Consider the following 22,276-nt stretch of genomic DNA (forward strand, 5'->3'; position numbering starts at 1 on the left):
AGAGGCGATACTCCAGCTCTACACAGCAGCATTCATTGCTTTTGCATGATAGGACGGTTATCAGTCGTTTCGTACCGTCTGCTGCCGGGGTAAATTGCAGAGATGACAGTTATCTGTCCCCTCTGTACTGTCTGCTGCTATCATGGGTGCCCTATGGCTGAATCGGCCAGGGTGCAAAAGCAAAACTGGGAATTGACTCTCCGAGTCAATCCCTCCTTTATGGTTCTAAAAATAGTCAGTCCTGCCTAGAATATGGGCAAGTGTACTAGGAGAACCAGTGTATCAGAGAGCACAGGTGTGTGAGATCCCGCAGAAATGATGAGCTACATGCCATTCACTGGGGGTGGCCTGCAACAACCCACCCATTGCTTCCCTCCTCCCCCAACCTTTCCTGGCTTACCATGGCAGTGTTCCCCCCCCCATTTGTGTCATGAAGTAATAAAGAATGCAGGAATAAGAAACAGAGACTTGTTAGTGTGATAAAATGAGGGGGAGGCAGCCTCCTGGTGCTATGACAGTCCAGGCAGGACGATCTTTCTTTACACTGGAAAGGGAGGGGGCTGATTAAAGCTCAGCCCCAGTTGCTGTGATGAAGATGGTTACCAGCCGTCCAGTATCACTACTGGAATGACAGGAATCATTTCTGTTTTTACCCAGGCGCCCCCCTCGGCTGGCCTCACCTGCTGGCCAGCCAGGGGTATTCAGCAGTTATCAAGCATGGGAGCACTCACGGATTGATAAGGACGGTTACCAGTCCTACTGCACCATCTGCCACCAGGGAGGGGGAGAGGAGCGAATACTGCGCTTCACAGCCGCAAGCATGCGTCTACCGCAGCAGTCAGTAGACACAGGGTGACATTGAAAGAGTCAAGAAATGATTTCTTTCACGTGGGGGTTGGGGGAGAGTAATTTGAGGAGCTATTCCCTGAACCACGCCGGACAATGTGTTTGAACCTACAGGCATTGGGAGCTCAGCCAAGAATGCAAATACTTTCAGAGACTGCTGTGGACTGTGGGATAGCTGGGTCCTCAGTATCCCCTCCACCACGAGCGTCCATTATGAGTCTCCGGCTTCCCGTTACGCTTGTCACGCAGCACTGTGTAGCCTGGACATTTTTTTTTCAAATGCTTTGGCATTGTCGTCTTCTGTAACGGAGCTCTGATAGAACAGATTTGTTTCCCCATACAGCAGTCAGATCCAGTATCTCCCGTATGGTCCATGCTGGAGCTCTTTTTGGATTGTGGACTGCATTGCCACCCGTGCTGATCAGGTCCCATGCTGGACAAACAAAATGAAATCTAAATTTCACAGGGCTTTTCCTGTTTACTGACCACAGCATCCGAGTTCAGATTGCTGTCCAGAGCGGTCACCAGTGGCTGTATGTGAGAGAGAGGATACCGCCCGGAGGCCAATACCGTCGATTTCCGGCCACACTAACCCTAATCTGATATGGTAATACCGATTTTAACGCTACTCCTCTCGTTGGGGAGGAGTACAGAAACTGATTTAAAGAGCCCTTTATATTGATATTAAAGAGCATTGTAGTGTAGACGGGTACAGCATTAAATCAGTTTAAAGCTGCTAAAATCGGTTTAAATGCGTAGTGTAGACCAGGCCTCTGAGGCCACACCCAAAGTTCATCCCTATAGTCTCCTCATCTTTTCACATGAAACAGTTTATTCACCTTCCTACCTTCTATCCAAAGCCTCATCGTGACAACAGGGAGGCTATACTACATACACATGATGTTAGGAGAGCTGGGGCCTTTTATTTGGACAGGACAGGCCTTTAAGAAATCTCCTAAGCTCTTCTTCTCAATTGCAGAAAGGTCAAAGATGCAGCAATATCAGCTCAGAGACTCTACAGATGCGTCTTGAATTGTATTAACTAGTGCTACCATGACTCATAATTCGCTACCCCCACCTGGAATCCATACACATTCCATGAGAGTGTGTTCCACCTCTGACACCTCATTAAAAATGTTCTCATGCCAGAAATCTGCAGGGCAGTGACTTGGGTATCTGCTCATACTTTTGCAGAACACTGTACAATTACTAGATTTTCAGCTCCACAGTATTGTCATCCATAATAGATTAGACTCAAACTCTGACCCTGCATTGGGGATACTGCTTAGGAATCACTTACTGTGGAGCACCCATAGAGATACTACTCAAAAGAGGAAATTACTCACTTTGTGCAGCAACAGTGGTTTTTCAAAATGCGTGTCCTTGTGGGTGCTCTGCAACCCACCGTCCTCCCTTCTAGTTCGGAGTTCTCAGTAGGGGCGCTGAGTAGAGAAGGAACTGAGGGTGATTCACCCACATAGTGCTAGTTAGCCTCAAAAAAGAGCACAAGGGAGGGAGAGTGCATGTGTGGGCCAAACAGTGCTACCAAAACCTTCAGTCAGGGACGCAGATACTCACCTTGTGCAGTAGCAGTGTCCCCATAGGTGCTTCATTGTATGTGTAAGTTCCCCTTCCACACTTAGTTCTACAGTTACCTTGGGTAAGGAGCTATATCCAACAACCCTCACACCATTTGTAAGCATGTTTCTGACCCCAAAATGGCACGCAGTCCACTGAACTTCATCTTGAAGTAGCTCATGGAGCTGCTTACTTTGATCGTGGTGTATAACAGAGCCTTTCACACAACACGAATCCACTGTTGGTCTCTTCCTCTGATTTACTGTGTGTATGCTAGAATTTGGTGCCCTTTCTTTCCGGGGTCACCTGGGATGCTTGATGATTTAATATTCAGGATCTCCATTCTGGGCAAAAAAGGATGCATAGAATGGACATGCTACCCATATGCTTTATATTGGGGCAAACTGTTTGAGTTTTAAGTGGTACGGTTACCTATTGTAGATGCAACCTTGGTTTCCTTCTGTTCTTAGCCTCATGCCTCAACCCTCACTATCCCCTATAACTGAAAGCCTTCTTGTTGTGTGCCAAACAGCCTTTCCTGCAAGTTCCTCCTAAGAAATTCCACCTACTTCTAGGTAATACTCTTTATCCTCTTCGTTATTTAATCTGCATACAATTAGACAAAGAGCTGTTCAAGTTTTTTAAAAAAAAAAAAGTTCCTTACCTCAAAGAGCCAGCTATCTGTGAAATGTCATATAAACTTAATCCTGTGTCCTTTATAAAAAGTTTACCTATGTCTGTCAAAGACATAACTTGTGATAAGCATGGCAGTGCCCAAGCCTCATGAGTGGACCATTGAGTATGATCCAACAGTTATTCAAATGAAGTGTGCATGAAGGATTAACTGTTACACGGGGTTTGTTCTTCAGTTGTGGTGCTACAATACCTTGATTTTGGTCAGATTTCCTTAAAAATCCAAGTTCAAGGGTAGATCAAGTCAATATGGTGTTGCTGTGCATGAAGATGAATGCATCTTTTCCATTAACACTAATGGAATGTTTAGACTTTTTTTTAAAATTCCTATGCATGGCAATGAAAAAGTATATCCCCTATACTTTCAGCACAAACCCTATCCTCTGCATACCAGCTCAGGGACTTCAGATTAGCTATTTGTCAAGGACTGTGTAGAGAAACAGTTTCCGTTTGGTATTCTGCTCTAGCATTAGTCAATATCTTGTGCTTCAGGGGAAGTTTAAATTCGTCTATAATGCACTAATCAGTCAAGTCTGTTGGGTGTTAGAATGTGGGGAGAGAATTCCCTGTTTTCCATGTAATTGAGTAAGTTTCACATTTTAAATTGTCAGCGTCAGAGGAAATTCTGTAATGTACACCTGTCATATCTTTAGCATTACTTCAATAACTTCTTCATTCTCATCAGTTTTAAGTATTTTTGTCTTAAGATGCATTGTGTATATATATTGTTATATAAACTCTGTTACTGTATGCCTTGAACTGTTATGAAGACTAGTTATACATTTTATAACTTTGTTTTGTTTTCGAGACTGAGAATTGGGCATGAGTGCCTTGGTGAGCAGCAGGGTGTGGAGGATAAACGTGTAATAATCTTGACATGCTTTCTGAGTTGTATGTCTTCACTGCAAAAAGGGGTGGTTTTACCTTAAGATGGCTATCTCAGTGTAAAGCCCTAGGAGTGATGAGGCACTGTAGTTCTTGTTCACATGCTTGTCGTGTCCATTCCATGTTACATATATGTGTGCTGCATGCACCGTTGCTGGAGATTTTTCCCTCGGGGGCATCCATCAGGCTGGCTCTAGTGCCTTGTTGTGCGCCATACGAGTGCCACCAGCCATGGACCTTCTTAGTTCCTTCTTACCACCTGTGATGGTTGCTGAAACGTCTCCCCTTGCTGCAGCAAGGTGCCTATGAGTGGTTTTCTTCTCTGTATTGTAGGTTTAGTCTAGTTATAGTGTATATATTGTAAATAGTGTTACTGTAGATGGAATCCCCTCCCCTTATCGTTAAGGGGTTCCCATCTCCCCTGGAGCTGGGCTTCAAATCTTCTGCCTCGTGGGGCAAGCCTATGCCTGTGAGCAACCACATTTCAGTTGTCTGAAGTGTCTGGGAGAATCTCATATGAAAGACCACTGCCAATTTTTATCGATACTTTAAGCCTTGCAAAAAGGACGGAGAGATCAGACATAAGGCTGTCTTAATGGAAGCCGCTTTTTAGACTGGCTTCAGAGCCGAGCTGCTCAGATTCAGCACTGAGCACTTCGGCCTTGGAGCAAAACACTCCTCTGGCACTGTGCGCATCCCAACACTACTTTCCATCTCTGGTGCTGAAGAAGCACAAAAGGCAGCACACTGACAGAGGGCACTCGCCAGTGCCAAAGAATTGCAGTCAAGGGAAAGGCAGTGGAGTTCAACCTGTTTCGGGCCACTCTTCCACCTCCAGTCCCAGGGCGGCACTGTCGAGATTGAGTCTGGTGCTGGATCCCTCACCGACACTGGGACGTCATTGCAGTGCCAGCAGAATTGTGGTGCCTCCAACTCCGGAGGCCTTTGCAATGGCCAGAGATTTGCTGTCACTCTCGGACCCTGCCTACCCTGTTACATCAACTGCCGGCTCCATCACCCTCGAGCAAAAGAGAGCGTGGTGCTCCGAGCATCTTTGACACCTGGTCCTCTGGTACCTTCTAGAGGGAAGCAGTCTCTTCTCCTTTTCTGGTCACTGGACCCTCAGCAGCAATTGGAGGCAGCAAGAGGGACTGCTCCCCCGTGGTCACCTAGAGAGGACTCTAGGCTGAACGTAGGGTTCCGCACTGGACTGAAAGAGCCGTCAGTACCCATCCTACATGCCATCGGACCTCAGTGCGGGTTTCCCCGCTGATGCCTGGCCAGGAGAACAACAATCTATGCAGCGGTCATGCTGGAATCCTTGGGGTTTTCCCCTGGTACCAGATCCGCCCTCCCACCGATCATCTGTTGCTTCTGAGAGGCAGGCTCCCCCTCCTCCAAATTCAGCACCAGACAAAGACTCCAGTACTGAATCTAGTACTGATCTACAGGATGTGCTCCCTATGGAGGTTACTGAAACTGAAAGAGAAAGAACTCCTCTTTTCCAGTACAGGCCTCTTCCTTCTCCTCCTCAGATGAGGCCATCTCAGGTCTGAGCAGCTCGCTACCACAAGATGACTTTCAGGCTCATCAACAGCTCTTAAAGCAGATAGTGACTAACCTGGGGCTGGAGATTGAAGAGCTCAAGGAATCATCTCACAGCCTCATTGACATTCTGGCTTCAGCAGCTCCATCTAAGGTGGTCTTATCCATTAATGAGGTGGTAATGGGTCAGGTCAAAGCCCTGTGCCAGACCCCATCTTCTTTTTGAAATGAGGGGCAGAAGAGAAATCTTTGCCAGCCAGTGGGTATGAGTATCTGTACTCACCCCACTCCGGGATCCCTTGTACCACTGGCTAATGAAAGGGACAGGTAGGGCCAGTCGAGTGCTATTCGCAAACAGAAGGATGCAAAGAAATGTGATCTATTTGGGAGGAAAATTTATTCAACAGGTGGTCAGCAACTACATATCTCAAATCAACAAGCCTTACTGGGATGACACAACTAGAATTTGTGGGATTCCTTGGCCAAATTTAAGAACTTTATGCCCCAGGAATTCTCAGCCCTCTTGGAAAGATTGTTGCCAGAGCTTCTCTCCAGGTGGCACTGGATGCAGCAGATACGTGGTGAGGACAATGGCCTCTGCTGTCACCATGAGACGATGCTCTTGGCTGCAGCCCTCAGGACTCCCTCACAAGATCCAGTAGTCAATCCAGGGCCTCCCTTTCGAAGGCTTCTCATTATTTTTGGAGCAGATGGACACACGACTGCACAGCCTGAAGGATTCAAGGGCTAGCCTCATGTCCCTGGGCCTCTATGCTCTGTGTACTTCGAGGAAGCATATCGGGCCCTATCAGCCACCACACTTCCCAGCTCTGTGTCTGAGAAGGAACCTTGTAAAAGAAAAGGGAGAGTTTATAAGCACTCCAAACCACTTCCATCCACCTCAGCCTCCCAGCTGGGCTCGTGTAGGCACTTTTGGTGGGCCTAAGCAGGCCTTTTTGAAGGTGTGCCCCAGGGCGCTATACCAGTTCCCTCCATCAGGCCAGGTCTACACAACGAGAGAAAATCAATTTTAGATACGCAATTTCAGCTACGAGAAGAGCGTAACTGAAATCGAATATCTAAAATCGATTTACTCACCCGTCTTCACTGCGCTGGATCGATGTCTGCGGCTCGCCATGTTGAATCCGGAAATCCGTTCGTCTTGGTGGAGTTCCGGAATCGATCTAAGCGCACTCAGGGATCGATATATCCCGTCTAGATCAGACGTGATATATCGATCCCCGAGCAATCGATTGTAACGCGCCGATACGGCGCGTAGTCTAGACGTGGCCTCAGATCCTACCTCCCCTTTATTTTTGGACTGGTCCCACATAACATCAGACTGCTGGTTGCTAAACACATTTTTCATCCACTCCTCCCTCCTGTCCCCCATCCCCATCCCTTTTCAGGGACTCTCTTCTCACAAGCATCTCTTCTCACAAGCATCTCCTTACCCAGGAGGTGCATACCCTCCTACAGATGGGGGCTATGGAGGAGGCACTGCAAAACTTGGGGGAAGGAGATTTACTCCCAATATTTCCAAATCCCGAAGGCCAAGAGAGGCCTTTGATCCATCCTGGACCTGGACCATCACCTCAACAAATATCTCAAGAAACTGAGATTCTGCATGGTCTCCCTGGCCTCCACCATTTCCTCCCTAGATCCAGGGGACTGGTATACCACGATCGATTTGAAGGACACCTATTTTCACATTTCTATGTTCCAGGGCCACAGAAAATTTCTCAGGTTTATTGTAAATCAGACTCATTTCCAATTCACTATTCTTCCCTTCAGCCTGTCCGCAGCCCTTTGGATCTTCATGAAGTGCATGATGGTGGTAGCTGCCTTCCTCAGATGGCGAGGTGTTCAGCTCTACGTACGTGTACCTCAACAAGTGGGTGATCAAGGGTTGTTCAGAAGTTCACATAAAGACCAGCATTAGTGTGGTTCAACCTGCTTTCCGAGTGCTGAGCCTCTTGTTAATTGAGGAAAAAAGCTGATTTATTCCAGTTCAGAGAACAGAGTTTATCAGGCCAGGGCTTGACTCGACCCAAGCCAAAGCCTTCCTTCCAGAGGTCTGATATCCAAAGTCATAGCCCATCCAATTACAACAGCCTGGGTTTACCTCAAGCTACTGGGTCACATGGCCGCATGCAGTTGTGGTCTGGCATGCCAGCTACACCTCAGGCCCCTGCAGACATGGTGAGCTTGATTTTACTTCCCCGAACAGACACCAGTGGACTCAGTACTTGCTGTTTCAACACTGATTCTCTCTTCCCTCGACTGGTGGAAGGACCCACAATTGTAATAACATGAGTCCTGTATCTCGCCCTGACCCAGCGTCCCTAGTCTCAGACATGTCAGACCTAAGTTGGGGAGCCCACCTCAACGGACTCAAGGCTTGTGGTCCCAGGAACATCTGTCCCTGCACATAAACTTCAGGGGAGGGAACATTGAGTTCAGGGAACTCAGGACAGTTTGCTTAGCCTGCCAAGTGTTGCTTCCCAAGGTCTCAGGCAGGGTGGTGTGAGTTCCAACTGACAGCACCATGGCCATGTTTTACCTCAACTAACAGGGAGATGCTCAATCCTCCATCCTGTGTCAGGGGGCTGTCCATCTGTGGGACTTCTGTGTGAAGCACTCAGTCCATGTCAAGGCTTCACATCTTCTAGGAGCCCAAAACACACTGCCGGATCATCTCAGTAGATCCTTTTCCTCTGACCACAAGTAGTCCCTTCACCTGGAGGTCACCAGGTTCATGCCCCAAAGGTGGAGGTCTCCCCAGGTGGACCTGTTCGTGACCAAGCAGAACAGAAAATACCATGAGTTTTCTTAACTGCACGGGCACAGTCGAGGCTCGCTCTCTGTCTTCCTGATTCCATGGACAGAGGTCCTGTTCTATGCATTCCCACTGGTTCCTCTGGTTCACAAGGTCCTCCTGAAAATCATACTGGACAAGGCAACAGTTATTCTTATAGTTCTGGCTTGGTCACACCAACACTGGTTCAGCATGCTATTATATCTGTCAGTAGCAACCCTGCTTCCTCTCTGCCTGGACCTAATCTCACTCGATCCAAACCTCTGCTCCCTTCACCTATCTGTATGGATGTTACATGGCTGAACCCACAGGAGCAGACTTGTTTGGAACAAGTTTTTGACAGGTTTCGCTGGGTGGTAGGAAGCTGTCCACTAGGGCTACCTGCCTCAACAATTGGATGCATTACTTGATACGGTCATCCCAATGAGACCTCTCTCCAACTCGGTCTTCCCTTCAGTCTATCTTAGACTACTTGCTCCATCTAAAACAACAAGGTCTGGCTCCTTTCTATCATGTTGCATTTAGCAGCAGTTTTGGCCTTCCACTGACCAATGAACAGCAGGTCAATGTTCTCTCACGAAATGATGGTCCCTTTTCTTACAGGGCTGGAGAGACTTTATCCTTAGGTCTGCAAGCTAAGCTGATCTCCCCTCCCCTCCCCTCCCTTCCCCACCCCGGCGGGACTTTTAAACATGGTTCTGTCAAGGCTCACAGGTCCTCCATTTACATTGCTAATGTCATGACCTCTACTGCTTCTCTCTTGGAAGGTCACCTTCCTCTTATCGATCACCTCATCCAGAAGGATCTCTGAAGTCAAGGCCTCGCATCAGAGCCACCATACACAATTTTCTTCAGGGACAGCGTCCAACTGCACCCTCGCCACACCTTCCTGCCAAAGGTGGTTTCACAGTTCCATTGCAACCAGGCCATTTTCCTGACAGTCTTCTTCCCAAAGCCTCACAAGCACTCAGAGTGGCGACTTCACTCACTGGATCTTAGGCATGCCCTTGCCGCCTTTGAGAGAACTAAACCCTTTTTGCAGATCCACTCAACTTTTTCATAGCAGTAGGAGAAAGGATGAAAAGCCTTCCACTGTCAGCCCAGAGGATCTCATTCTTGATGACCTCCTGTATTTGGGCATGCTATGAGAATGTTCTACCTTCAGCCATCCTGACCACTCACTCCACTAGAGCGCAGATCTTTTCAGCAGTGTTCTCTGCAGAGGTTCCAATCCACAACTTGGGTGTTGGTGCCTACCTTTGCATCCTACTGTGCCATCACCCAATAGCTTGAGACGATGCCATGTTCAGGAGAGTAGTATCGGAGTCTGCACGTCCATGAGCTCCAAGCTTACCTCGTGTAGTACTGCTTGTGAGTCACCTTATGCAGAATGGACATGAGCAAGCACTTGATGAAGAAAAATAGTTACTAACTTTTTCCGTAACTGTTGTTCTTCAAGATGTGTTGCTCATGTCCATTCCATGATCCACCCTCCTACCCCTCTGACAGAGTTGGTCATCAGAAAGAGACTCAAAGGACGCATGGCCAGCAGCACCCCCTATACTAGTTCATAAGCACATGGCACCGGAGGGCGCTAGAGCCATCCCGACGGATACCAACTAGGGCAAAATCTCTGGCAATGGTTCACCCGGCACACACATCTAATGTGAAATGGTCATGAGGAACACATCTTAAACAACAACAGTTACAGAAAGGTTAGTAACTTTTTTTTAAACTGTGTGTAGCTCGTTGGGGTGAACCCACCTTTGGTTTACTTCAACTAACTTCATTGAGGTAAAACCTGTAGTGCTTAGCTCTCAAAATGAAGACATCTTGAAGTAAAAATGTGTTTGTCATCACTGCAAAAAGAGAGTCTGAAACTGCTAGGCAAACATGTTAACAGTACTATGAAATCATCCAATGTAGTAGTAGTTGTAGTAACCTGTCTCTGTACCAAGGGAAGATGACACAAAGAATGAGCAATACAATAGCAAAATTCTGATTAGAAAGCTAAGAGGACTCTTGAAAACCCAGAGGTGCCCGTTTTGATTTCATGACAATGACAAAATGGATTCTTTTGTTTACATTATAGATTGGCTTTTAAAATATTCTTCATACATATCACAGTATTAAATTCGATGTGGGATAACAGGACCCTGCCTTTTTCCATGCTTACTGTGCTGCCTTATTGAAATTCCTTGGAGGATTCTGTCAGGATTGCCAATGCTTGTAGAATTCCCCAACGGAGTGAGCAGCAGAGTCAATGTAATTCTTGTCAGATTCAGTATTGCGTGAGTGCAAGTTGGGGGATTGTTTGAAAGTAACCTGAGATTCCCCTCTCTCCCTAAGATTTCCACAGAGCTGCCAGCCAGGAAACTATGTAACATTAACCTCAATTTGTATATTTAATTACTGAGATTCACCGCTTTCAAATATTTAGTCTCTTACTTGGGTTGCATTTAATGGTGTTTTTTATGTTCAGCCATATCCAGAAGATCCAGCAGTGTACAAACCACTCTCCCAGGAAGAGCTGCAAAGGATAAAAAATGAAAAGAAACAGAAGCAAAATGAGAGGAAGCAGAAAATATCAGAGAATCGCAAACACCTGGCCAGTGTACGGGTTGTACAGAAGAACCTTGTCTTTGTTGTAGGGCTGTCACAGCGCCTAGCAGATCCAGAGGTAAGCAGTTCACATATGCCAGATCTCCCTGTTGCTTAAATATTACCATAATCAAAATGTCTGAAGACCACATCTAGAGTGTGGTATCCTTGTGCTTCACTTGGATGACAAACTGCATGTTGTTTTTTACTGAATGCCAGATAAAACAATTGTCTAGAAATGGCTGCTCTGATGTGTAGAGTCCCTTCACTTTAAGGGCGTGGATGAAATCCCTCCCACCTTCAAACCTCATCATCTGTTCATTGTTTTTGTTTCTGGTAGTACTAGGTACGCTAACCTTTTTTGGTTTCTTCAATATAAAATGAGCTGAAGGATTTGGATATATATGAGCTTTACCTGTACTAGACCCACAGCTACAGCACCACTTTCCATTGCAAGTGGCTTTCCCCTACTTTTAGAGTGATGGTGGTGCTGCTCTTAGTCTCATTTGATCCAGTCGCCTGCTGCAGCAGCTGTTAAGTTGAATACCTGCAACTGGAGGCAAGTAGCAGATACCTTCACATTGAAATAGTTAAGTATTAGCGGATAGGGCCAGGGAATCCCCCTGCTGTTCCACTGATAGATCAGACTGGTAGAAGTACTTCCCAGTATTGCCTCCATTCAGTTGCATTTTCTTATGGCAGCCTTATCTGGGAGGGGGAAAAAAATCCAGAACATAGGGAGGGAGATCTAAGCATCAGGGTCAAGTGGGGGGGAAAAAAGAACTGAATTGCCTAAATTGCAGGGCCATTACCTTTTATCACTCCACTTCTCATCAAAGATGAGTACAAAATTTTCTGGTTAGTGGAGTGTACCCACCACTTTCTATAATTTTGCTTTAATTTTAAAAAGTTTCTAACTTTCATAGTTGCAAAGAACCTTCCAAAAGTGATGAATGTAGTTCTGTCTTCCTGAAACTTCAGATGCTTTTTGAGTACAGATGTGAATTACCAGGGCCCAAATCCTGTCCCTAGTATGCAGTCTAACTGCTGGACTGTGCACTGCAGAATTTCTCTGTGGTTTGGGTTGGAGGGAAGGGACTCCTTTTCACTTCTCTCATGCTGTTCCTTAGGCGCAGAGCCACTCCATAGTTGCATATCCAGCCTCAGAACTGGATATGCAACTTGCTGCTTCATCTCCCTCTACACTTCCTGGGAGAGGGCAGTGGCCAGTGGATTGATACTGTGATTCTCTCTGCAAACTCCATCATTGCACAGGTAGCTACTATACAGCTGGGTGCCTTCTAGTGTCTAGGAGGTAGTGCCTCCCTTGCATGAGCTCCCTATATCATGTTCCTCTGTGGAGTGGCACTACACGGATTCTGCTATAAGACAGCCCCTTGCTGGGGGGAGGGGAAAGCTCTTTAAACTGCTCCAGAGGTGATCCTCACAATTGCAGGTTGAGAAGCCTAACTTCATAGAAGCATAGGGTTAGAAGAGGCTACAAGGTTCATCTAGTCTAACCTTACAAGATGCAGGCTTTGTTGTGTCTAAACCATCCAAGATAAATGGTTATTCAGCCTCTTTGAAAACTTCTAGGCAAGGAGATTGCACAACTTCTGTAAACAGTTGATTCACTGTCCTACTCTTCTTACAGTTAAGTTTTTCCTGAGATTTATTTTAAATCTGCTGTGCTGTAGTTTGAAACCATTGCCTCTTGTCCTGCCATCTGTGGCAACAGAGAACAACTTTTCTCCATCTTTTTTTATGGCAGCCTTTTAAGTATTTGAGGGTTGCTGTCATGTCCCTTAATTTCCTCTTTTCCAAACTAAACAGACCTAGTTCCTTCAGCCTTTGCTCATGTGGTTTGCATTCCATCCCTTTGATAATCTTTGTCGCTCACCTCTGGAACCCATTTGAGACCTCCTTCCCATCTGACATTATACCATTAGTAGTTACTCTTTTTGTGGCTGTTTAATCAGTTATGTATCCACTTAACAGTACTTCTACCAAGCCTGCATTTCTTCAGCTTAATTAGGACAATGTCACATGGGACCAGGTCAAAAGCCTTGCTAAAATCTAGGTATATTATGTCCACTACATTTCCCCCATCTACCAAACCCGTAACTTTGTCAGAGAAGGAAATCAAGTTGCTTTGGCATGAGTTATTCTTAGTAAATCCATGCTGGCTGCTAGTAATTATGCCTTCATCCTCCAAGTATTTGCAAATTGAATGTTTTATACATTTTTCTAGTAGCTTCCCAGGTATTGAGGTCAGGCTGATTGATCTATAGTTCCCTGGCTCCTCCCCCCCCCCCCTCTTTAAAGATGGGTACTACATTAGCCCTTTTCCAGTCTCTTTCAGTGCCAGGCAAATAGGTTGAAATTTTAGTAAAGACAGAATTATCAGACACAGATGGATATATGTTGGAGAAAAATCAGCGTCGAGTTTGTGTAGGGCAATCGTACTTCATCAGTCTGTAAGAATTCTTTTGAAGGCATAAACAAGCATGAGGACAAGGGTGAGCCAGTGGATATAGTGGTCTTGGACTTGCAAAAAGCCTTTGACAAGATCTCACACCAATGGCTCTTAAGCAAGTAAGGAGTCAGAGAATAAGAGACGATCATCTCATGGTTCAGTAACTGATTAAAAGATAGGAATCAGAGTAGGAATAAATAGTCACTTTTCTGGAAAGAGGTAAATAGTGTGGTTCCCCCAAGCACCTGTACTGGAACCTGTGCTGTTCCACATATTCATAGATGATCTGGAAGAGGGTGTGAACAATGAGGTGGCAGAATTTGCAGGCAATTCAAAATTACTGAAGATGGCTAAGTCCAAAACTGATTGTGAAGGGTTAAAAAGGAGTTTCATAAAATTTTGTCTCAATGTGCCAGGATCTCTGTACATGAGTTTTCAAGTCAATTTTTAAAAGTAGCATTAATAAAATTGTTTCCCTACTCCAGAAATTACAAAATATATCTTTAAAACATGGGAAAATATTAGATCAACCTGATCATCCATAGGTTAGCTTTGTGCTCCAGTCAAGTTCTGGGGTAGCTATTACATAATTGTGTGGTGTATGCACTGAGGGAGCAACCCTCTGTAGTAGGTTTTGGATTTGGATGTCTTGAGTTAGAAAAGGAGCTAGAAGATGCAAGTGAAGATATGCTGAATGCCTGTCATCCTGGCTTTTTGGGGCGGTGTCAATGTTACCAAAATTAAAAAAAGGAATGTAAATCTTTTTTAATTGAAGGTTCTCAGAAAAAACTTCTGTGTGATCTTGTCCTCTCTCATTTTCACTAGTTAAGGTCTTAATTGCAAAACTAAGTAAAGGATTAATTTTTTTAATGAATAAGCAATATCATTTGAGTTGCTATTAATTTTCCAATATGTCTGTTTAATTTACTCATTCTTCCTGCAGGTTTTGAAGCGGCCAGAATATTTTGGGAAGTTTGGTAAAATACATAAAGTTGTCATCAACAACAGCACATCATATGCAGGCTCACAGGTGAGCCATGATAGGAGGCTCTTGGGCTTTTGTCGCAATGGTGTTGTGGTGGCACTGTTTATGACAGGAGTTATGGGTTCAAGAAGAATCTGGGCTATATTTTCCTGATTGAGTGGAGACTAATTATCATGACAGGTTGTGGGACTGGGGATTGGAGAATTAATACTACAGCAACAGAGTACATAGAGTAATATTGATTGTATCCTTAAATGACTTTGTACATGCAATCCTTGGAAAGTGTCTGCAAAATAATGGAGGTGGTGGTAGGAGGAAAGCAAAAGATAGAGAATCTTCAGAAAAGCCTTCTAGAATAATATTGTGGTATCTATTTCATTTATAGCTACCAAGTACTTTAAGAAGCCATATTTTAATAAGCTTTAACATTTTAACGAATGTTTGAGAGCCTTAAGCTTCCTTTTTTCAGACCTTTACATTTACTGCATTTCAAGTAAATGAATTGTTTGATTTAAAACAAATCTAATTTTAAACTTTGTTAAATGTCTAGTTTTGAATTTAGCCAGATAGTAAAGGAATAATTTAAAAAAAAAAAAAAATTAACCAGAAAGAATTCCACATTGTTCAATTCTTTCTCTAGGGTCCGAGTGCAAGTGCGTATGTAACCTACATCCGATCAGAAGATGCTCTCAGAGCCATACAGTGCGTCAATAATGTGGTGGTAGATGGCAGAACACTTAAGGTAGTATTGTTTTGCATTCTGTGATTAGCACATGTAAGGACATTAACATCTAATGCAGATTCTAAAAATCTGTTTCAGCTATGTTGCTATATTTTACTCAATAAAAACATCCAGTTAGACAGAGTGTTTATATAAACCAGCAGAGCTGGTCATAGAATCCAAGTGTCTTGAGTTTGAGCTCTTGTGCCCAGTGTTTTTGTGAGAGGGGTCAGAAATGAATAAGGGATTAATTCAGAAAACACTAGCTTGTAATTGAGATTTTGTTTCCTTTGGCCCTACCTTTACAAATATGAAAGTAAATCTCTACCCAGCTTTGGTCTGTCTTGCTTTTATTTTAATGTGATGAAAATTGATTTTGAAGTATTCTGATTATCCAGACCCTAGGTATCGGAGTCTCTCGTGTTACTGATATCCTGTTTAGGCCTTATCAAAAAAACTTGTTTCGATGAACTCCAATTTTTATGAAGGTATATTGTCTTCTGAGACCTCTGTTAAATTGAGGAGGATTTTTGTGCTTGAAATGTGGCTTCTAGCTTTCTGTGCTTAGCTCTGCTACTCAGTCTCACTTTTCTTTCTCCTTCAGGCATCTTTAGGTACAACAAAATATTGCAGTTATTTCCTAAAGAACATGCAGTGTCCAAAACCTGACTGTATGTATCTACATGAGCTGGGAGACGAAGCAGCCAGTTTCACAAAAGAGGAGATGCAGGTAGATGTGCACAAAAAGGAGGATCCTAAATTGTAGCGTAAATGTCTGTTTTTTTTCTCCTGTGTATGACTTATATTAAAAGTGTAGTGAAGCCAACCTTTAAATATTATCATGGCAAAACTTCTTTTTTTTTTTTTTTAAAAAACCCAAAAGATACTTAGCCAATTAGGTGCTGGTAGTTTTCCAGTAAGTGCTATTTTTTACAGGCTCAGAAGGAGTCAGTCCTCCCAAGTATTGGATAATTAAGTTTGTAAGACAATTGTGGGACTGTTTTTATGAAATCTTAAACAGTTGAATATATTTCCTACTGTGTATCATGATTGGGTGCTAAGCATTTGGAAGAATATTAAGATGTTATGAGGGTAATTTATTAGAGCGTAATACATCTGTAGGTTAGGATGCATTAACCAAATGTTAAGTTCATGATTGTCATGAACTTCTTAGAAAAGTGGTTTTTGTTTAGGGCTTGGATGGAAAACATACAGGTTTCTGTTCCTCCCATAATCCACTAGCTTGACTTGCATGACTGAAGGTGTGGGCTTTGAAGGATTGCCTTTTGAGTATAGATCAAAATAATGTGATGGTGTCATTAAAAACTGAGTGTAATTTTTTTTAACTTTGCCTGATTTGGAGACTTTAGAGAAGTCTTGTGCCACTGAAGAGGTATATAAGGTTTCTAACTCTGATTGGATTGCCTATCATACTTAGTGGAAGTGGGTTGCATAATCAGTATTGTTTGAGTGAGCCTTAGTAAGGTAAATAAAGTAAGGACTGTCTTTCCCCTGGTACATTTTAGTTTCATATGAAATGGTTTAAAATGAGAACCAATACTTCTGCTGTTTTAAAAATGTAAGGCTAAAGGTTACTTTTTGATTGAGTTGTAATATAGTACAGTATTTCTGGGATGACTTGACATTGTCATGAATTGTTTAATTGTATTTATTTTTTTAACCTTGATGGGTATAACTGTGAGGGCTGTTTACATGAGTTGGCAATGTGCACCATGGGGGTGTGATTTATAAAGTGCACTAATGCTTTGCACATTAATCTGTGTAGACCTTGCTGGTGCACACTAGGTTTCCTGGTGCATTTCAGCCTAATGCTGTTTGAAACAGTACTACGTTAAAGTTTACCGGGGAATATTTAGGGTCTACTTGGACTGGTTAGTACACAACAAGTTTGAGTGTTTTAGAAATCATACCCCATAATATGCATCATTAGACATAACTTTTCATGACACTGTGTACAAAATAACTATTAAAGGTGTAGTGAACACTTTATACTTGCGTAATGATATAGCTCTGATTTCACAGGAGGTCTTTTTGCTTCTGTTTCTAAAGTGCCTATGATAGTGTCGAGGGTCACTGGGCACAAGTGACTGGGAATTTTAAATTCAAGTTGTTTGTATTTTTCAACTTTAGATTTAATTTAAAATTATTGTAAATACATTTAACTTGCATGTAATATTACATCGTAACCATTCTAACCAAGACTAATACCAAAAACTTCCTTCAAATTTGGACAGCTTTGGTTATTGGACAAGAGAAAAGGCAAAATGTTTTAATATTTAGTCTAACCCTATTTCAATTGTCATGCTTACGTGCCTTCTCTCAAAAAATAAAGAAAACAGAGAAAAAGCTACTCGGCATTAGATTGAATAAACTCTAAATAAACCATTCTAATATGTTCTAGGAATACAGAAGGATAGACCTGGATTGAAAGAATTTCATCCGCTTCCTCTCTCAGAAGTAGAGTCTGTGCAGTATGAATAATTCAGGCATAGAAATCTCCCTGAAAGCAGCATGCTCGTCTCCCTGTAATTCTTCACTGTGCAGAAATACACTTCTGTATTGAACAATCCGCAGTCACACTAACCAGAGTGCTTTTTCTTACACTATTGACAGCTGCGTGATGCTTTTGAAATACGGTAGTCCTTGGAATGCAGAACTGTTTACAACAGCAAAGAAACTCTTTGAAGTTAAGAGACTATCTCTTTCTTCCCTCTGGAGAGCTTAATATACTTTAGGGAGATGTAAAATGCAGACTACACACTTCTCTTGGAAGCTTACTTTATTTGGACTGTACTATAGCAAACATTTTTGCTTGACCTGGGGAATAAGTCCTAGGAAGGCTTGAGTAAATTGATTTTTCTGCTTTAAAAGGTACCAAAAGAGAAAATGAATTTCATATTAAAAAAGAGCAAGTAATTTAGCAAATTCAGCTAGTTGAGTGTATCTGGGAGTATAAGCCTCTGACTCCTTGGAATAATCTTTTGACAGCAAAATTGGGAGCCTAAACTTTCTATTAGAGCCAAGCAAAGCCTTATAGTTTTGTGTCCCAAGATCTTTCAAATCAGGGAGGGAATATGAACTTCAACTCAGGTTGCACTGAAAACTTTAACTCTTTCCCCAGGCTGGTAAACACCAAGAATATGAACAGAAGCTACTGCAAGAATTGTACAAACTAAACCCCAACTTCCTCCAGCTGTCTACGGGTACAGTTGACAAGAACAAAAACAAAGTGACAGCACTGCAGAGGTATGATGTGTAAGTACTGACTCCAGACTGACTGACAAGACTTTCCTTTTCAAGTTATTTCCCTTAAAATTCCTGGTCCTCTCTCCCATCTCACCCAATGCTTGCTGTTTAAGATGGAAGATGTGGAATATTCCATCTCAAATTTTCGCTCACATACACATGCAGGATTATGCAGTACTTCATTCTAGTCATAACAACATATGCTGAATCTTGTTTGATAAATGAAAGGATTCCCTCTTCTTGTATCATATGGATTTGTGCACATTAATTCCAAACAAACTGTCATCGTTTTGAAGCAGGTATCAGAAGGGTTTTATTTAATATTTTCACAATTTTTGCAGTAACATTAATGCAGTTCAGTGAATATTGTTGAGCAGCAAATTCTTGGTAATTATAGCTTATGTGGCGTTTGCTTTGTGATAAGAGGGCAGTCTCTGCTGTCACAGTGGCTGAAGTGTCCAAATATTTGATGTTTTATATAATATTTAACATACTTCAGTGTTAAGATTTGAACACAGACGAAGGTCTAGTCTACACTAGGAAATTAGGTCAATATAACTGGGTAATTCAGGAGTGTGAAAAATCCACATCTCTGAGCTATGCAATTAAATGGACCTAGCTTCTGATGTAGACAGTGATATGTTGATGAGTGAATTCTCCTATTGACCTAGTTGCCACCTCTTGGGGAGGTGGAGAGCCTATGTTTACTAGAGAACCCTTCCCATCAGCATAGGTAGCATCTTCACTGAAGCCCTATAGTGGTGCAGCTACGCTGCTGCAGTGTTTTAAGGGCATGGCTACACTTGCAGTCATAGAGTGCTGGGAGTTAAACCAGCCTTTGGAGACAGCAGCAGGGAAAATGCTGTCAAGTGTTTACACTCTTAGCTAGAAGTGCATTGGCATCGCCACATTAGCAGCTCTTGCAACGCCCCAAAGAGCAGTACTTTGTGGTAGCAATCCCAGCATGCAAGTGGCTGCAACGTGCTTTTCAAATGCAGGGGATGGGGTGGAGTGCGACAGGGAGTGTGTTGTGTGTATGTGGAGGGGGAGAGAGTGGGATTTCAGGGTCTGAGAGCGTGTCAGCATGCTGTCGTGGAAGTTCAGAAAGCAGCAGACTCCCGTGCTCACTCACAGCAAGCAGCATTCCTTTGTCCCGGAGCAGATGAGCAGCCAGCTGTCAGAAACAGAGCTTTGAAAGGGCATATCTGCATTCCTACAGTGAGTTCAAAACAATGACAAGAGTGGCTATTTGACTTAAGAGGATTATGGGATGTTTCCAGAGGTCAATCAGAACGCAGTAATGCAACACCTCATTCACATTATTCTGCTCACCAAGGTGGAGTACCAGCAGTGCTGTAGGTGCAGTGTCAGCGTGCTCTGTGCCTTGCCAGTGTAGACGGGTAGTGAGGTAATACACTTGGGACTCCTTTATTGCACTGTACCTCGCAAGTGTAACCAAGCCCTAAGTGTACACAGCCCCTAAAAATCATGGAAATTCAAAGTGAAACAGTTGAACTTTCATCTTTGCTTTTACCTTTGGCTGAGGAACGGGCACATGACATGAAATATCCTTGGCTCTACATCCGAGCAAACATAAATGGTGGTTAAATATTTGAACTGTAACTTTCTCTTTCTTTTCATCTGTCTTCCCATTACTGTGTGTTAGATATTTTTCAGCTGTGTCTACTTTCCAAAAGCCACCTCTTAAGTTTTTTTTCATCCAGTAATTTACAACTATACAAAAATATAAATCAAAAGCTAAAACAATTAGCTGTTGTGTTTTGCTAAACATGTTAAATTTAAGATGAACAAATGGGAGCTATTAACTATTTTCCATTCAAGAAGGGACTTTCATACTGGGGGTAAACTTTTAAAATGTGCCTTACATTTTATATAGCACTTCTGATTCAGGATCAGAGTTCTTTGTGGGCTGCTTCACCCACTACTGAAACGAATTCTGGCAGCAGCACTGTACAACAGTTTGTGCAAGAAAATGAAGAAAACCATATCAAAAGGAAACAGCCAGGGGAGTTTGGATAATTACATTGTCTGCCAGCATTGGACTCTGGCTAAGAGACTAGGATTCTTTGCCTACTCTTACAGGAAGTGTCATAATCTTTAATGACTGCAAGTGATCGGGATCTCCAGTTTTCTCATCTGAAGCACTGACACCTATTGTCATGTCCTGAGCCTTTGGTTCAATACTAACTTGGAGGGAAGAATGCAACCAAGTTAACCCAACACACCAACTTTTGCAAGATTTGTGTTTGATGGGTTTCACATCCAGGGTCTGAACCAGTCCTGCTTAACTTGAAACCTGATGGGATCCCAGCACAGGAAGTGAAGAATTGCTCCATCTGAAACTGCTGCAGGAATTCAGGTAGTTGGAAAGCAGTTATGAGCACTGGAATCTGGCCTGGTCCCAGAGCTACCATCCTGGCACTTGTGAAAAATGCCATGAGATATTTGACTGCAAGTGGACTGAACTTCAGTTTGTCATTCATCTGAAATGTATAACTACAGTGGGAAACGCATTCAGTACTGATGTGGAGTGGTGGACAGCATTGTCTGGATTGCCAGTGTCCTTTCAGCAGTGAGGAAGTTGGCGATCTTCATTCAAATATTAATCAGACATGACCATATGTAGTTTGAGCTGATTAAATTATAGACTAATATTTAAATAGCTAACCCTTTCGCAATTTTCTGCTTATAAACAGCTTCTCATTTGTCTGTTTGATATGCTACTGTCTTTCTCCTGTTAGATTCTATATCTGAATCAACAATTTCACAATCGTTCTCTTGACTCTCTGGTGTTAGGATTTCACTGAGGGATCAAGCAGAAGCTGAGCTGTGAGAAATATGTTCAAATGTAAGCCTGCAGTAATAGTAGAAAACATAATTACTGGGCAAAAACTCTTTTGTATAAACATTTTCTTTTTCCAAGTTTGTTCCAGTGTGAAAGTCTCTCTTCATGCTATTTTTTCCCCCCTTATTTGTGTGAAAGGCGAATGCTGTAATTTCCACCTGTGTGGGTGTGTGTACGTAAAAAGTACCTATAGGCACAGCTTTTCATAGTTATATAGTAGAGGTAATGACAGTTGTATTCATTTAAAATATAGGATACTGCTAGTGGGTTGATTTTAAACAGTTCTGGCCCTATTTTTTTCTTCCTCCACTGTCCTCAAACTTGTTTTTAATGGGCCAAAATTATTAATGCTTTCTTGTAACACTAAAAATGTTTGTCACTAGCACCTAGGGTATGGGATTATTGTTGGAGAACAGCTCTTTGGAAGCATTTAGCTTTCATGAGCACTTTAAAACATTTGTTTCCACAGGAAAGTCTATGCTATGATTTACATATTTTGGGATCTGTTAACCCATTAGATCTTTTTTTGGAGGGAGGGGAAGGAGGCAATGCCCATTGCAGTCTGAAGTCGCATCTAGACTAGAATTAATTTGAAATTTTGTCTGGGTTAAAAATTAGTCTCTTGCATCAGGATAGAATGGTAAAAAGGGCAAAAAGAACATTTTTAATCATGACGTAATACAAATTGATTCTCAATTTGGTGAGAGGGAGTTGATAGGGTGATGTATTTAACTGCTTCTCTCAAAGGTGTAGAGATCTAAGATGAGTTTTAGGTCAAATCTTTCATTTGTGCATAAGTTAAATGTACATAGGAGTTGACCCACAAAGAGAGAACAGTAGATGGAGACAAAATAATAAATCTTGCAATATCTGAGATGTGGGGACAGCCAGAATTATCATGAAATATTGAGGCTAAATAGAAATTTGGAAAACAGTGCTATAGCTACAGAGCCATAGGAATCTTCCTGGTCTCAATAAAGAAATTGTTAAATCCA

General features: G+C 42.9%; 1 protein-coding gene across 18 annotated transcripts in view; it reads left to right on the forward strand.

Annotated features, from left to right (window-relative positions):
* The window catches only part of CNOT4 (CCR4-NOT transcription complex subunit 4), a 129,867-nt gene that overhangs the window by 65,653 nt on the left and 41,938 nt on the right, over positions 1–22,276 (forward strand). For 11 of the 18 annotated variants that reach the window (XM_032788602.2, XM_075067341.1, XM_075067325.1 and 8 more), the window contains 5 exons: positions 10,848–11,045; positions 14,386–14,472; positions 15,068–15,169; positions 15,753–15,878; positions 18,291–18,424. In XM_032788602.2, coding sequence (XP_032644493.1) covers positions 10,848–11,045; positions 14,386–14,472; positions 15,068–15,169; positions 15,753–15,878; positions 18,291–18,424 — 647 coding nt within the window. The remainder of the gene's footprint in view (positions 1–10,847; positions 11,046–14,385; positions 14,473–15,067; positions 15,170–15,752; positions 15,879–18,290; positions 18,425–22,276) is intronic. The other 7 variants (XM_032788599.2, XM_032788603.2, XM_075067369.1 and 4 more) reach the window with 1 other exon arrangement.

The sequence above is a fragment of the Chelonoidis abingdonii genome, chromosome 1, assembly GCF_003597395.2.
Source record: "Chelonoidis abingdonii isolate Lonesome George chromosome 1, CheloAbing_2.0, whole genome shotgun sequence".
Taxonomy (NCBI): domain Eukaryota; kingdom Metazoa; phylum Chordata; order Testudines; family Testudinidae; genus Chelonoidis; species Chelonoidis abingdonii.